The sequence below is a fragment of the Argentina silus genome (genome assembly GCF_951799395.1).
Source record: "Argentina silus genome assembly, chromosome: 7".
Lineage (NCBI taxonomy): Eukaryota > Metazoa > Chordata > Actinopteri > Argentiniformes > Argentinidae > Argentina > Argentina silus.
The window spans coordinates 22,293,312-22,308,250 of NC_139661.1; the positions used below are offsets into that span (position 1 = coordinate 22,293,312).

Consider the following 14,939-nt stretch of genomic DNA (forward strand, 5'->3'; position numbering starts at 1 on the left):
ACAAAGGAAAGGAAGAGGAAGAGAAAACGTCTCTCCATAACCCCTCAGGTCCCCATCAAACAGACGCGGTGGGTGTCCCAGACAAAAAGCCTCCAAACCTCTCTGTATATTTTATTGTTGATTGTTGTACTATTGTTGAAAGAAGAAAAGGGGGAGTGTGTGTAATACTGAGTTGTATATTCCACAGATTTGTACATTATCGAAGGTCACTTTCTACGAGGACCGCATTCTTTGACCTCATGGTATTGGGTGGATTAGTTAAAAGTAAGGTTCACTAACATTCTGTGTATGTTTCACAAAGCTTAATGGTTCCCTGAGAAGCTGACTATTTGGAACAGCCAACCTATAGGGTGGCTTGAATGTACGATTCATGTGATTTCAGGTACATCACGAAACATTTCTCGTCAGTTGAAAAACAAAATACCAATGCTTCTCCATTTCTACCAAGAGAGAGACCACCATATCCTAAGAAAGTAACTGTGAACGGTTTGAGGAAGTTCTCACATCCTCCATTTCTCCTCTCCTCTCCTCACCTACACGGTTCCTACACGGTCCCCCACCCCCACGGGGGGCTGAATGATACAGAAAGGAAGTTTGTATTCTGTATTCCTGGTAGAAATAGAAAGTTCCTGGTAGAAATAGCCAGGAGTCACAGATCTAAGGTCAGCTTACCCTCCCCCAATCTAAAGCTTAACCATTAGGGAAGGACACAACAATGACCTTAGATCAGTGCCCAGTAATTGCATAAGGTAGTGGTGATCACTCACACTCAGGTCTGCTGAAGTGAAACTGTTGGACAAGTCAGGAGGACAAAGGGACCATACACACACCCACCCACCCACCCAACCACTCACACACAGACACACACACCCACACAACCTTCTTCAACCTTCTCTGCAAAATATTTCCTCTTTCTCATGGTAGAAAAACGAGAGTGTAACATTTTGTGGCAACCTACCTAAGCGATGGTTCGGATGTTATCTGACATGGTTGATAAAACCTCTTCTGTTTTCAAACACAGACTCTTCCTCTTGCTTATTCAATGTAAATTAAACAGTTCCTTTCTTCAATCCTGGCCAGGCCCTCTGTCCGTTCACATGTTTGTGTCCTCAATCGTAGCCTAACACTCATCATCAGAGTCCTGCGGAGTTCAGAACGGGGTAGAAGTACATAGTAGTAGTAATAAAAGTCTCTATAAACCCGTGTATGTGTGGCTGTCTGTCTTTGGTATGGGACCACACTTTCAGTATTGTTCTGTAATGTGTCATGCATAATGTATTATGGGCTTACTCAAAATGTATTGGTCAGTTAGCATTGATGCTCTCTACTGTACCTCCTCTGTAAATCAAACAATACTTAACATCAGAATCAGAATTCTTTTATTTGGTAGTATATTTGCACATACAGGAAATTGACTTGGTGAGGTTGGTGCATGGACATAAAAAACAATAGCAAGTATTGACAAGAAATTTACAAAATAGCAAATATTAACATTATACTTAATACAATACAAAACAATCACACAAAACACACAGGAAATACAGTATCTACTGAATAATCATAGGCTTACGGTAAAGAGGAAACGGTTGATGGATGAACACAACTAAAGGTTCAGAAAATAACTTCTGGATTCTTATCAATAGCACACAGCCATGTATTTCTGACATTACATTTGTTTTTTTTTGTTTTTTTTTTACATTTATGGCATTTAGAAGATGCCTTTATCCAAAGCGACTTACAACAAATACATTTGACTCAGTAAGTGAATCATCTATCCATCAGTCATCATAAGAAACAATTATTTATGTTAGGACCAGGGGCTATTTGGCAGTCATAATGCTAAAATGTTTTAATTTATTTACAGGATGAGAAACTTGCACAGGGGGGTAGTGGGGATGTGTAGGTCTTTAGGAGGGACAGTTAAGATGTAGCCTGAAGAGATGGGTCTTCAATCTACGGCAGAAGATACAGTACCAGTCAAAAGTTTGGACACACCTTGCCAAGAGTGTGCAAAGCTGTCATCAAAGCAAAAGGTGGCTACTTTGAAGAATCTAAAATATAGAAAAATATATAGAACAGAAGAATTTAGAATCTAGATGTTGTATAATACAGATGTAGTACATGAAAACTGGAATGTTAAAGATCTAGGCTAGAACAGTGGACATCCAAATAGAACAGTATTTAGAACGCTTGTCTGTCCAGGCATTGTCTGTCCCTTAGTGTCGGTAAGCAAGCCCAATGTTGGGACTAAAACTGTTCAATTCCTGTGTGTTCTCTTTGGCAGGGTTCTCAGGTGAGGACTTCCTGTTTTGGTGGTCACTGAGTGGATCAGAGGGTGCTAAGATTCTTCCCGCTTTTGTTTAACAACAGAGACCCACCCCGGACACAACCCTAGTGACACCTCCCTAGATACTGGGCCAAGAGTTCACATAATTACCATCAAGGAATGTCCCCAAGTAAACCAAAGATTACGTGTGGGTTTTTTTAATGTTATTAGACTATTTTTGAAATTTGATTTTATGTAAATTAGATTATACTTCATTAAAGAATAAATTAAATGGCTTAGTGCAGAGGTAGAAGCCTAGGAACAGAGTTTGGTTTGGAATAAGTATACTGATGGATCTGCATGTTCGGGTCAACAATCAATGTCTTTACGTCCTCAGTTGAACATTACATTTTGCATAATCTTATACTTCATTGTTCCTGCAGATCATGGTCATGTCGCCGTCCATATGGGTGTAAAAGTCTCTGGTCCAAACACACCGCATGTCGTCAGTGTTGATGCTGAGGTTGAAGGAGTCCCCGATGCAAGAGCTCCTTCTATTGATTAGTGTTGACATGACATTCTGAAAATACATAAAGAGATATGCACTACATCACATGGCATTGCATAATACTGGCCACTAATTGCAGATTATTGTAAATCTACGAGGCTGTGTGATTTCGGCAACACTGGAACAAACTTTGACATTGAATTTTACGTCTGTTCATTGTCATAACGGGCCATACCAATTCATATAATATGGGGCTGTGACAATCATATATAGAAATTGATTCTTAGTTTGATGTTTATAATACACCATGTATTTCATGTGGATGTGAATAATAGTTTATACCTCATTCAAAAGCCTAAACATTTACATAATCACCATCAGCATAATAATAATAATTTGGGCTACGGTCTCAATCTCCCCAAAAGGATGCACCCCCCCCCGCTTTCTCACAGTGGTATCGTCTCAAGATGGCAGCCTCCGTGTTGCAACGCTGTTTAGGAGCTGTCAAAGTTATCCCGAAATGTGGGAGTCAGAGTTTTACAGGTAATTCATGAATTGTTCAGTGGGTGAAGTGATAACATTAGACACTGATTTGATCGATCAATTTGTCTTTTGCCACTGCCAGTCGAGTTAGCTAGCTGCCTGGCTAGCTCCATCTGCCTCTGACGAGCCCCTTCCAGTGGCTGCCTGCGATCTCCTCCTGTCATGACATTTAAAACTAGCAGGCTGTTGGGGGGACTCGTTTGAAGCTGAAAACAATGCATTCATATTTCAAAATGGTGGTTAATGAAAACATTACCCTGCAGTCGGTTAATATCCACCTCGATGTGAAGTGTGATTCATCCCGTTTGTGTTCGTCTCGACAGCCAGAAGGTGTTTACTCTCGGCAGCATACACAGACACCGCGTTATGGGAGGCGAGAGGAAAGGACCCTCAGAACCTGGGTAAGATCATAATCCTCAGCCATAACCAGCCTTCTCTCCCAGTCTGTATTCCATCCTTCACAACAAATAAAGAACCACAGACGCAGCCGTCACTCAACACAATAAAAGTAGAAAGCTAGGCATTGCAGTCACACACTTCAAATTGCTGATTTGAAATCTGTCTGTAATTGCGGTACAGAGACCAGGTTGTCTGAGAGAATGTAGGTTATTGCAGCAGATTTCAATTCCAGTTCTGGGACTCCATAGTATGCTTTTGGTCTGCAGCACACCTGAATCGAATCAGCTAATCATGAAGCTCTTGATGAGGTTAATCTGGTGAGGTGATTAAACTGGGGAGGTCATTAAACTGGGGAGGTCATTAAACTGGTGAGGTCATTAAACTGGTGAGGTCTCAGGTTGGAAGAAGTCCAATGACAATTGTGTTTGCGTAATATGAACATAGGGGGGCAGCATTGCATTGACCCAAAATGAAACAAACTGTCACCCTACTGTAAAGAGTTTCACAAAGATGGCAATGGATTGATTAAAAAAAAAAAAAACAGTTATTGTTTTGCACTGAGCCATTCATGCTGTTGTGAATAATGAATGTTTTGACAATGTTCATCAATTAGGGTTGAAGCCTATTTGACTAACTGTGAATGTCATCCTACAGCCTTGCTGGCTTCATTCATGGACAAGACTTATGACAGAAAGTTTCCTGTCAGCTCTCTGACCATATCACGGGTAAGATGAGTATTTATAGTCCGGTCCAGACAGAGAGATATCATTCATGTTTTAATAATTGATTTGGGGGCAAAGGGATAAAGTAGGTAATAACCATATCATCCCTCATGCCTCTGTGGCTCAGTCGGTAGAGCACGGCACTAACAACGCTTAGGTTGTGGGTTTGATTCCTGCTGGGACCATATATACTGAAATGTATGCATTCACTGCAATGTAAGTCGCTTTGGATAAAAGCGTCAGCTAAATGGCGTATATTATTTTCTTTTTCAGTTTATTGACAACATATCTTCAGGAGAAGAGGTTGAACAAGCAGACTACTATCTTTACAAGTAAGGCTGAAACATGTAGAATGTCATTTCATTGTTTGGGTGTTCACAGTTCGGACGTCCGTCGCTGGTTGTGTGCTGACCTGTTTTTCTGACATTCTTTGCTGGTGTGTTTATGTACAGTCACATACGTGTGTCTTTGTTCTGTGCTTCTGTGCTGCATAAGAGTCTTTCCTGTTTATTTCCCCCCGCAAATATGTGCTCACTGTTATAAGATTACAAGATTTAGTAAACATTTAGTAAAGCAAACACAGCCCTTGCTATGGTATTTTGGCCTTTGTTATTAACTCTGTTCAAAACAGTAGAATAACTAAAAATGAAGGAAACACTTAAAGAGAGTTATAAGACAATGACATCATATAATGAAATCAATCCTTATAATGCAAAGTGCATGACAAGCCTATTGGTTGATCGTTTAGACCTACACTTTCCTTCAATCTTATCGTAAGGCCTACGTAACAGCAGCGTAATGACAGGCCGGGTTCCATAAACACTCATGAGAAACTTGTTTTTAACCTCTGTGTTTCTCCCTCCTGTAGATTTCGCCACAGCCCAAACTGCTGGTATCTCCGAGACTGGACGATGCACAGCTGGGTCCGACAGTGCCTGAAATACGGTGCTCGAGACAAGGCACTGCACACCCTCAAGAACAAGGTACTGTAGGTTTGTGCAGAGTACTGGAGAATGCTCTCCCGCTCTAACTGTGCCTCATGTTTACAAGGATTCAACCAACCATTCTATTTAAGAACTTACTGTATTGTTCAAATGTCCTTAGTTCTGGGTATGGGCTTCTCCAGCACTCAGAGCAGTACTGTTTCTCCATGCTGGATTCATCACCTGCATGGACAATGCTATTTGCTGTGCCTCAGCTCAACCCAATCATGGGATTGGACAAAATAGCGCAACTAATGTTGTCTCCCGATCGCTGTTTAGGTCCAGTATGGAATGTTCCCAGATGACTTCACCTTCAACCTACTGATAGACTCCTATGTTAAAGATGAGGACTTCAAAGGTAAGGCATTCTGAGTGTTTAACGTTGTACCGGACAGGCAGTACTATCCCAGGACTCCCTGGTTGGTTACTGTTCCCGGGGAGAATGTCCTGGTAAAAAGCAAACTTGAAACTGTACAAACGTGTGTGATGTCTGTATCGTTTGTAGGTGCCTGTTCTGTGGTAGAAGAGGTGATGCTCCAGGAATCTTTCGACCTCCCCTCCACTCAGATTCTGTCCCTGTATGCACTGAGCAGTTACCTCGCGACCAAGCCAGAGCTCAGTGTAAGTTAAGTGCCATTCATGGCTCTATCGGTGTACCAACATGTTATGGTTATGGTGCCAAAGTACAGTTGGAATGTCGTAATTGTGTCGAAATTAACGGTTGTTGGAGCATCCATTCAAGGACTACAGAAACGTGTGTGTATTTAGTTTAGTTTATTAGACAATTTTAAAAGAAAGCACACATAAATACAAAACCTACATGTACACGAATAAAATGATCAAGTCCAAGACCTGTTTTTAATTGTGGTGCTCAGTGCAGTAGCTATGGCAACGCAGTGCATGGGCACCTCAAAGGTGTTTTACGTTTGATAATGGAAAATACATACAGACAAAATATACAATAACAACAACAACATGATCACCTAGTCTAAACAAGGTCAGTGATCCACAGATCTAACATGACCTCGCATTACAAAGACAAGTGTACATGTACTTCATTGACTCTGTCCTACAGTATTGACTGACTGTTTGTCTGAAGCGTGTGTGCTCTGTAATGCTCTGTGTGTGTGGTATTGCCTGACTGTTTGTCTGAAGCGTGTGTCTGTGATGCTCTGTGTCTGAAGCGTGTGTGCTCTGTGATGCTCTGTGTCTGAAGCGTGTGTGCTCTGTGATGCTCTGTGTGTGGTATTGCCTGACTGTTTGTCTGGAGCGTGTGTGCTCTGTGCTGCTCTGTGTGTGGTATTGCCTGACTGTTTGTCTGAAGCATGTGTGCTCTGTGATGCTCTGTGTGTGGTATTGCCTGACTGTTTGTCTGAAGCGTGTGTGCTCTGTGCTGCTCTGTGTGTGGTATTGACTGTACTGTCCCTCCTCTGTGTGTGGTATTGCCTGACTGTTTGTCTGGAGCGTGTGTGCTCTGTGATGCTCTGTGTGTGGTATTGCCTGTACTGTCCCTCCTCTGTGTGTGGTATTGACTGTACTGTCCCTCTGTGCAGGCGGTAGAGGAGAGGGCTCTGGGAGCAACCCTGCTGATTGCTGGGATGAAGCAGGACAACACTGTCGGCCTGAGCGCTCAGCTGTTGGGCTGTTCTCTTCTAGGTAAGCATCTTTGGCCTCTTAGCATACAGGCTGCTCGTCTGAGATCCTCTCTAACACTCATCCTCTTGTCTAAACAATACTTAACAAAATGTAAAATATTGGTTGTGTAGAGTTTGCTTCTTTTTTCTACAGTATCTCTCTTTTTGCAACATTGTAAAGTTGCTCTCCCTCTGTCTCTCCCCCCTCTGCCTTGGTTCCCTCTGTATCCCTCTGTCTCTCCCCCCTCTGTCTCTCCCCCCTCTGCCTTGGTTCCCTCTGTATCCCTCTGTCTCTCCCCCCTCTGTCTCTCCCCCCTCTGCCTTGGTTCCCTCTGTATCCCTCTGTCTCTCCCCCCTCTGCCTTGGTTCCCTCTCCCTCTGTCTCTGTCTCTGTCTCTGTCTCTGTCCTGTGTGTGTAGGTAAGGCGGAGATGACGGGGGGCATCCATGCTGTGTTCGTGGGGATGCCTCTGATCTGGACCCCGGGGTACCTGGGCCGAGCCCTGGCAGTCATGGAGAGAGTGGCTGCTTCTCCTGCAGACGTCAAACTGTCAAAGGACGCTGTATGTACCTCCCATAACCTCTCCCAAGACCGCACTGTCTGTGTACATTGGTAGATGACGACCCACAGCCAGACCGGGGTGGAAAAAGTACTTGTAATCATTAATGTTTGCCTAAAGTGCCAGATGGCCGGGGTTCACACTTTTGGGACTATACCATTGGTTACATTGCACTGGGAAAACTCAGTCAAACGCAGGTGAATATTTGAAATTATTTCAAATACTATTTAAACCCAGGTCTGATCACAGTCCAGAATAATGGACAATGTAAACATTTATCAGTGCTTCTCCTAGTGAAATGATCATCTTATCTTACCTGATGATGGTCTTCCTGTATGTCCTTCTTAGTCTAAGAAAGTATTCGATTTTCAGATTTAAGTTATTAGAGTATCAGATTTTCGACACTTGAAACTGAAAATGTACATGTGATTCACTCGCTGTCCGTGCATGCTGTGCAGTAGAGCTGGTGATTGGTGACAACTGTTGACCTGAAAGCCTCATAATGTATTTAGCATGACACCACACTAACATGGTAAATGGAGGAAGCTGCCACTGTCCAGGTCCTGCTGATGACGCAGTCCCTATTTTATCTCCAGAGAGCTGTGTTGATGTACCACACACGCTGTCATATCAAAGTTATTTATCCACGCACACACACACACACACACACACACACACACACACACACACACACACACACACGCACACGCAAACACCCCCCGGTATCGTGCGTTCTCTCTGTCCAGTTCAATAGTTCAGTTGGAGTCAGAGTAATGAGATTTCAGCAGTCAGGGGAACTGGGGACAGTCTGGAGAGCTGGGGACAGTCTGGAGAACTGGGGACAGTCTGGGGAGCTGGGGACAGTCTGGGGAACTGGGGACAGTCTGGAGAACTGGGGACAGTCTGGAGAGCTGGGGACAGTCTGGGGAGCTGGGGACAGTCTGGGGAGCTGGGGACGGTCTGGAGAACTGGGGACAGTCTGGAGAACTGGGGACAGTCTGGGGAGCTGGGGACAGTCTGGGGAACTGGGGACGGTCTGGAGAACTGGGGATCGCTGCTGATGACAATTGCTTGTTTGGTCTCCATGCACTCTGCACCACGTATGTCAGAAAGCAGCACAGTGATGGTGAGGTAATCAGAGAGGAAGCATTAGACATTGACAATGAAGCCCCAGGGTGTGTGTGTGTGTGTGTGTGTGTGTGTGTGTGTGTGTGTGTGTGTGTGTGTGTGTGTGTGTGTGTGTGTGTGTGTGTGTGTGTGTGTGTGTGTGTGTGTGTGTGTGTGGGAGGAGTCCCTTTGTCTTACACTTCTGTATGTGTTTATTTCCAGCTGGACTATCTAGAGGGGTTGTTACAGGACCTATCCTCTGCCTCCGAATCAGAGTCCTCCTCCGGAGAGGAGTCGGGAGGAGAGGAGGACCAGAAGAAGGGGGAGGAGAAGGTGGATGAGGAGGACATGGCAGAGAGAGCCAAACTGCCCGACTATGCCAGCACATTCAAGGTTGGTCCTGCACACACGGATGTATTTGATTCAGTCTTGAACATACGCTTTCTCTCTCCCTTCTTGTTTTACCCCTTCTTTACCCTGATTATCTGCTGTCCGTATAACCTGTGTTTGACCTTCCCTTCCCCGCCCGCTAACCCTAACCCTAACCCTGCAAAGAAGTGCTTTATAAATCCACTCCACTCCTAACCTCTCCCCTCCTCCTTTACAGGACCTGAGCGGGCAGCTCCAGTCCCAGGGTAGGGTGGATGCAGGCTCCCTGAAGGCCCTGGTGTCTGGCCTGGCCCAGCAGGCTCTGGCCTCCGCCGAGGAGTCTGACCTGGAGCTCTACCAGAGCAGGGTGCAGGACTGGGAGGCCGAGAGGCGGCAGCTGATCGTCAGGGAGAAGGAGATGAGGGAGAGGGCCGAGCAGGAGAAACAGGCCCGTCTGGCAGCCAAGGCAAGAGCACAAGAGTCATAGATTAGATAGGTGGACACACTCAGAAGAGGTTGTCCCCTAAACGCAGACCTAGGACCAGGCCTCCCCATCAGGCCTCCCCATCCCACATCTATATCCAGTTCCACACACAGGTGTACGGTAAGACTGGAGTAGAAATGATCGGGCCGCATAAGAACTGCGATTAACTCACGCTGTTGGTCCCTACGATTCCAGCACTGTAAAACACAGAAAAAGGTACAAATATGACACTGTGAATTGTCTTTCATAGGTTGTTGCTCATATACTGTACACACATGTCCTTATATAGTGCAGTTGAATGTTGCTTTGCCTCTGTTTTTGATTCTTATTTGCGTCAGTACTTCAGATCAGTTCATCCCATGTAACCTGGTCTTTTGTGTCATTTCTGTATAAATATTATTTTGTTTGTCACCGTGTTGATTGGCGATTGGAGCCCAAACTGTCAAATCTCTCCTGGATTATTTTTTGCTGTATTAAAATATTATGATCTCAAAATAGATAGGATTGTGAATTTCATTCTTATCACGACTTGTAGTATTATTTTTTCCTGCCGTTGACAGATACATGTTGATGTTATTTGTGGAGCTCTAGTCCAGTGATTGTTAAGCCTGATGATCACTGTGACCTCATGTAAGCAGAGAACGGGGGAAGAAAATCATGCCATCACATCCTCCCACTCCTTTTCCTCTACTCTCTCCCAGAATGGTGTGTGTGTGTGTGTGTGTGTGTGTGTGTGTGTGTGTGTGTGTGTGCGCGTGTGTGCGTGTGTGTGTGCGCGTGTGTGTGTGTGTGTGTGTGTGTGTGTGTGTGTGTGTGTGTGTGTGTGTGTGTGTGTGTGTGTGTGTGTGTGTGTGTGTGTGTGTGTGTGTGTGTGTGTGTGTGTGTGTGTGTGTGTGTATATGTCTCTAAGAGGCATCATAGCTGGTGTTTTTTCCCAAGAGTATGAATCCCATGTTATACAATCAAAGGGGAGGACCTCCGATAGCCGATCTTGAGAAAACAAAGTTGTTCTCTGCGCAGCTATGAATGTATTTGCATTCTTTAGCCTTATCTGGAAGCCTCCGCCACAAAGAAAAGCCAATAATCACAGATCTAGACAATAAGTAATGTTCGTTCAGCCCTCAGAGTTGACAGGTTGTTCCTATGAGGTCTGAAAGTACCTGTGTACTTTATCCAAACAGTGACAACAGCACAGCATGAATATGTAATACCACCAAAGTACAACTTAGGACATGCAGTACCGTACATAAACAGCCCATTTGAGGGTGGACACTTTCAGAGTAAGCTGCCCTCTTTGTTTTGGCACTTTTTTGGAGCGATAAGTCATCAATGGGTAGAAAGACCTGTTGTGGAACACATAATGTGTTCATTCCACATTCTGTCGCCGCTATTCAGTATTCATGGCATAGCTTGGGAAACGGGCTGGTATGCAGACCAGGATGAATATAAGGCAAAAATACTCAAACAAGAGCCATTGTCGTAGAGGCTCCTTGCTGACTGCTTCTTTTAAGATTCAAGAGATTTAAGATCCAAGACATTACTGCCGTACCAATCGTAGATTGTTAGGAATTTGCTTCGGTCTAGCACGTGTAAAAAACAAGGACAATTCCACACAGTAACACTCATACACATAGGCCTACACACAAAGGGTTAAAAATATGGTAGAAAAATACAATACACAGTTTAAAATATAGACATAATCTGAGATAAATAGTACTCGGTCAGGACATAAAGCGACGATGCTAAATACTAAATTTCAGAGAGACTCCGGCTCTGTTATGGAAGCGTCCTCTTCTTATTGAATGTGGTCCTCTCAGGTCGTGGGTTTGATTCCTGCTGGGACCATATATACTGAAATGTATGCACTCACTGCAATGTAAGTTGCCTTGGATAAAAGTGTCAGCTAAATGGCAGATATACAGTACCAGTCAAAAGTTTGGACACAAACTTGCCAAAAGTGCAAAGCTGTCATCAAAGCAAAAGGTGGCTACTTTGAAGAATCTAAAATATAAAACATATTCACTTTTTTGTTTACTACATAATTCCATATGTGTTCCTTCATAGTTTTGATGTCTTCAATATTAATCTACAATGTAGAAAATAATAAAAATAAAGAAAAACCATTGAATGAGAAGGTGTGTCCAAACCTTTGACTGGTACTGTACATTTGAATGTCCCTCAGCCTCGTCCCTGAGGATAGCACTTCAGAGAGGCCGTCTGCTAGGTGGGAGTCGTCAGGTAAAACCCACCAAGTCCCTACGGCGGGTGCGTGCGGAACACAGTGATGCAACAGAGGGCAGATGGCAACCAATGACCTTAGATGCCGTGGGCTCCACTCGCTCAAGCTGCTTCCTGTCGTGGGCCGTTGTATTGATATATCACACTGTGATTGAGAGTGTGAGGACAGTAGAAATTAGTCATTGGGGTGTGTGTGTGTGTGTGTGTGTGTGTGTGTGTGTGTGTGTGTGTGCACATGTACAGTACCAGTCAAACGTTTGGACACACCTGGGGGCGCTTAGTGGTGTAGCACACTAATGCACTTACCACGTAATCGCAAGGTTCCTGGTTTGATTCCGACCCTCGACCTATCTTGCATGTCATCCCTCCTCTCTCTCTCTCTCCCATCCTTCCTGTCAATCTCTACTGTCTCTATCCCCATAAAGCAGAAATGCCCTAAAAACATATTTAAAAATAATAATAATAATTTAAATGATTCTTTAGGCTAAATGTCATACATGACCCAATACATAAAATCATACAATGTCAATTAAAAAAGAAATTAAGAAATTAAAAAAAAAAAAATCATTAAAGAAAAATCAAAAAATTAAAAGAAATGAGTCATTGCCATCTGGGACACACCAATTTTTTGGAGCTGCCTTAGGAAGAACAGTCTTCGGTCTGAGTTTTTTAACGACTGCACAAATGTCCTCCCATTTCAGAGTGTTCAAGATGGTGGTACCACCAACCAACTTAAAAGAGGCCGCTATCTATCCACTGTTTGGTCATTTATCACTAATGGTATCACTAATGTATCACTAATGGTATCACTAATGTATCACTAATGGTATCACTAATGTATCACTAATGGTATCACTAATGTATCACTAATGGTATCACTAATGTATCACTAATGTATCACTAATGTATCACTAATGGTATCACTAATGTATCACTAATGTATCACTAATGTATCACTAATGGTATCACTAATGTATCACTAATGGTATCACTAATGTATCACTAATGTATCACTAATGGTATCACTAATGTATCACTAATGGTATCACTAATGTATCACTAATGTATCACTAATGTATCACTAATGGTATCACTAATGTATCACTAATGTATCACTAATGTATCACTAATGTCTCTAAGCAGGTGATGTTCTTTATGTACGCAGTTATATTCTAGTTCTATATGATATCTTTCACTTGTTTATCTTGAAATTCGTATTTCTCTGATCTTTTAAATATGACGAAGTGAAATCGTCGTTTTTTTTTTTTAAGCGAGAACGTGATTAAGTGAAAAATATCGACACAATTATGTCTTATGTCTGCTAAGTTGACCATCTGCTAAGTTGACCATCTGTGAATGTAGACCTTGACCCACGCATTCTATGATTCTCTCTAAACCCACCATTGATCAAAGCAAATATTGACCGACTGTATTATATGTGCACAATAACTTCCTCCCTCAAACAACTTTGAGATGAACCTGGGTATGAGGTGATGGGCATACCCATAATGCATCATCACAGACCGTTTCACCTCTCCTAGCTATGCACTGTGACTGCAGAGGCCGAGCATGATCAGGTCAGGTGAGGTCATCATAATCTCTACTGTATATCATAAAGGTTTGCTCTCTAGTGAATACACATTCTTTAACAGTCAACTCAGATCCATTAGAAATCTTCTGCTGTTGCTCACCTCTTGTTTTTTTCCGATATTTGTTCTATAAATATTTGGTCAAAGCCCCCAAGCTGTATAACCCAGTTATTGAAGTAGTTGTCAAACAGTCTCTAGCAGAAATGTGACATTTGCACAGTTTGGCCATCTCTCAGACAGGTGTTCAAACAGACAGTTTGGCCATCTCTCAGACAGGTGTTCAAACAGACAGTTTGGCCAATCAGGATGTCTGACAGTCAGGAAGACGCTTTATTCAGATCAGTGAGTCTTGGATGCTCTGACTGCGCTGGGTTAAGTGCTCTAAGAGCTTCAGCTTTGGGGGTGCGTCTAATTTGAAACGGTAATGCAGGCTCAAAAACAGGCTGTACGAGGTTCCGACCCGCAGCTGTTTCTGGTCAACTCTGTCATGGTCCGTTTGAGAAAAACATCACTGCCGTAGTTAAAGATGTTCTACATGTGATGCGTCACACTGATACAGACCACCATTTACACAGAAATGACTCATTCTATTATACAGTGGCCTGCATAAGGAATGGAACAGTGAAGCATTTTGTCTTCTTTCGACTCTGTACTCCAATATTTGTTTCACCGTGAGGTTAAAGTAGAGATTCTCAGCTTTTATTGATTATTTATTATTTGTGTACATATTTGTTTCACCATTCAGAAATTACACCAATGTTTATGCATAGTCCTCCCATTTCAGGGTACCCAAAAGTAATGGGACAGATTAATCAAATAAAATAATAATAAAAAAAAAAAGCAGTATTAGTATTTGGTCGACAATCCTTTGCATGCAATAACTGCCTGATGTCTGCGACCCATTGACCCCACCAGACGCTGGGTATCTTCTCTGGTGATGCTCTGCCAGGTCTGTACTGCAGCCATCTTTAGTTGTTTGTTTTGAGGTATTTTTGTCTAAAATCTTATCATCAGGAAATTAAATGTATGTTTAATTGGATTTAAATCTGAAGATTCAAGACCATTCCACTTATAGAAAAAAATCATGAGTTGCTATGGCAGTTTTAGGTCATTTTCTCACTGTATGATGAAGCACCATCCAATGAATGGTGGAATTTGCTTGCACTTGAGTAGACAAGATGTTTCTGTACACTTCAGAATACATTCTGCTCCTGCTGTCAGCAGTTACAATCATCACTGAGATTAACAAATGAGGTGGTATGTAAATCTTGGGCAGATCCTTTTTTCTTCAAACCTTTCTGTTGCAATCACTCTGGTACATGATAATATGTACCAGGAGAGTATTCCTGATCTGTGGGACAGTTGTTTCAGTTGTTTTGGGGTTTTTAAATATGGTGAGCATTCATCAGTCATCCTCTGTGGATGTCTTCCTTGGCCTACCAGCCCATTTGCGATTGCTGAGCTCACCAGTGCTTTTTTCCTTTTTAATGATGTTCCAAACTGTTGATTTTGGTGTTTCTCAATTTTCAGCCTAATAA

At 42.9% G+C, this 14,939-nt stretch overlaps 1 protein-coding gene across 1 annotated transcript; it reads left to right on the plus strand.

The window, feature by feature from the left end:
• The first annotated feature begins 3,236 nt into the window (after positions 1-3,236).
• On the plus strand, positions 3,237-10,064 carry mrps27 (mitochondrial ribosomal protein S27). Its single transcript, XM_083672654.1, has 11 exons — positions 3,237-3,317; positions 3,641-3,718; positions 4,371-4,441; positions 4,712-4,770; positions 5,307-5,421; positions 5,701-5,779; positions 5,927-6,042; positions 6,975-7,077; positions 7,475-7,617; positions 8,944-9,114; positions 9,329-10,064. Exons 1-11 carry the CDS (start codon positions 3,242-3,244, stop codon positions 9,575-9,577), a joined length of 1,260 nt encoding a protein of 419 aa, XP_083528780.1. The 5' UTR covers positions 3,237-3,241; the 3' UTR covers positions 9,578-10,064.
• Positions 10,065-14,939: the final 4,875 nt, after the last annotated feature.

What these genes read in the sequence shown, in the direction of transcription:
- mrps27 (XM_083672654.1), top strand. Translation starts at nt 3,242, where the DNA reads ATGGCAGCCTCCGTGTTGCAACGCTGTTTAGGAGCTGTCAAAGTTATC. An exon ending in TGCACACCCTCAAGAACAAG is followed by an intron (nt 5,422 to 5,700) that starts GTACTGTAGGTT and finishes ATCGCTGTTTAG; the next exon opens with GTCCAGTATGGAATGTTCCC. An exon ending in TCAAACTGTCAAAGGACGCT is followed by an intron (nt 7,618 to 8,943) that starts GTATGTACCTCC and finishes GTTTATTTCCAG; the next exon opens with CTGGACTATCTAGAGGGGTT.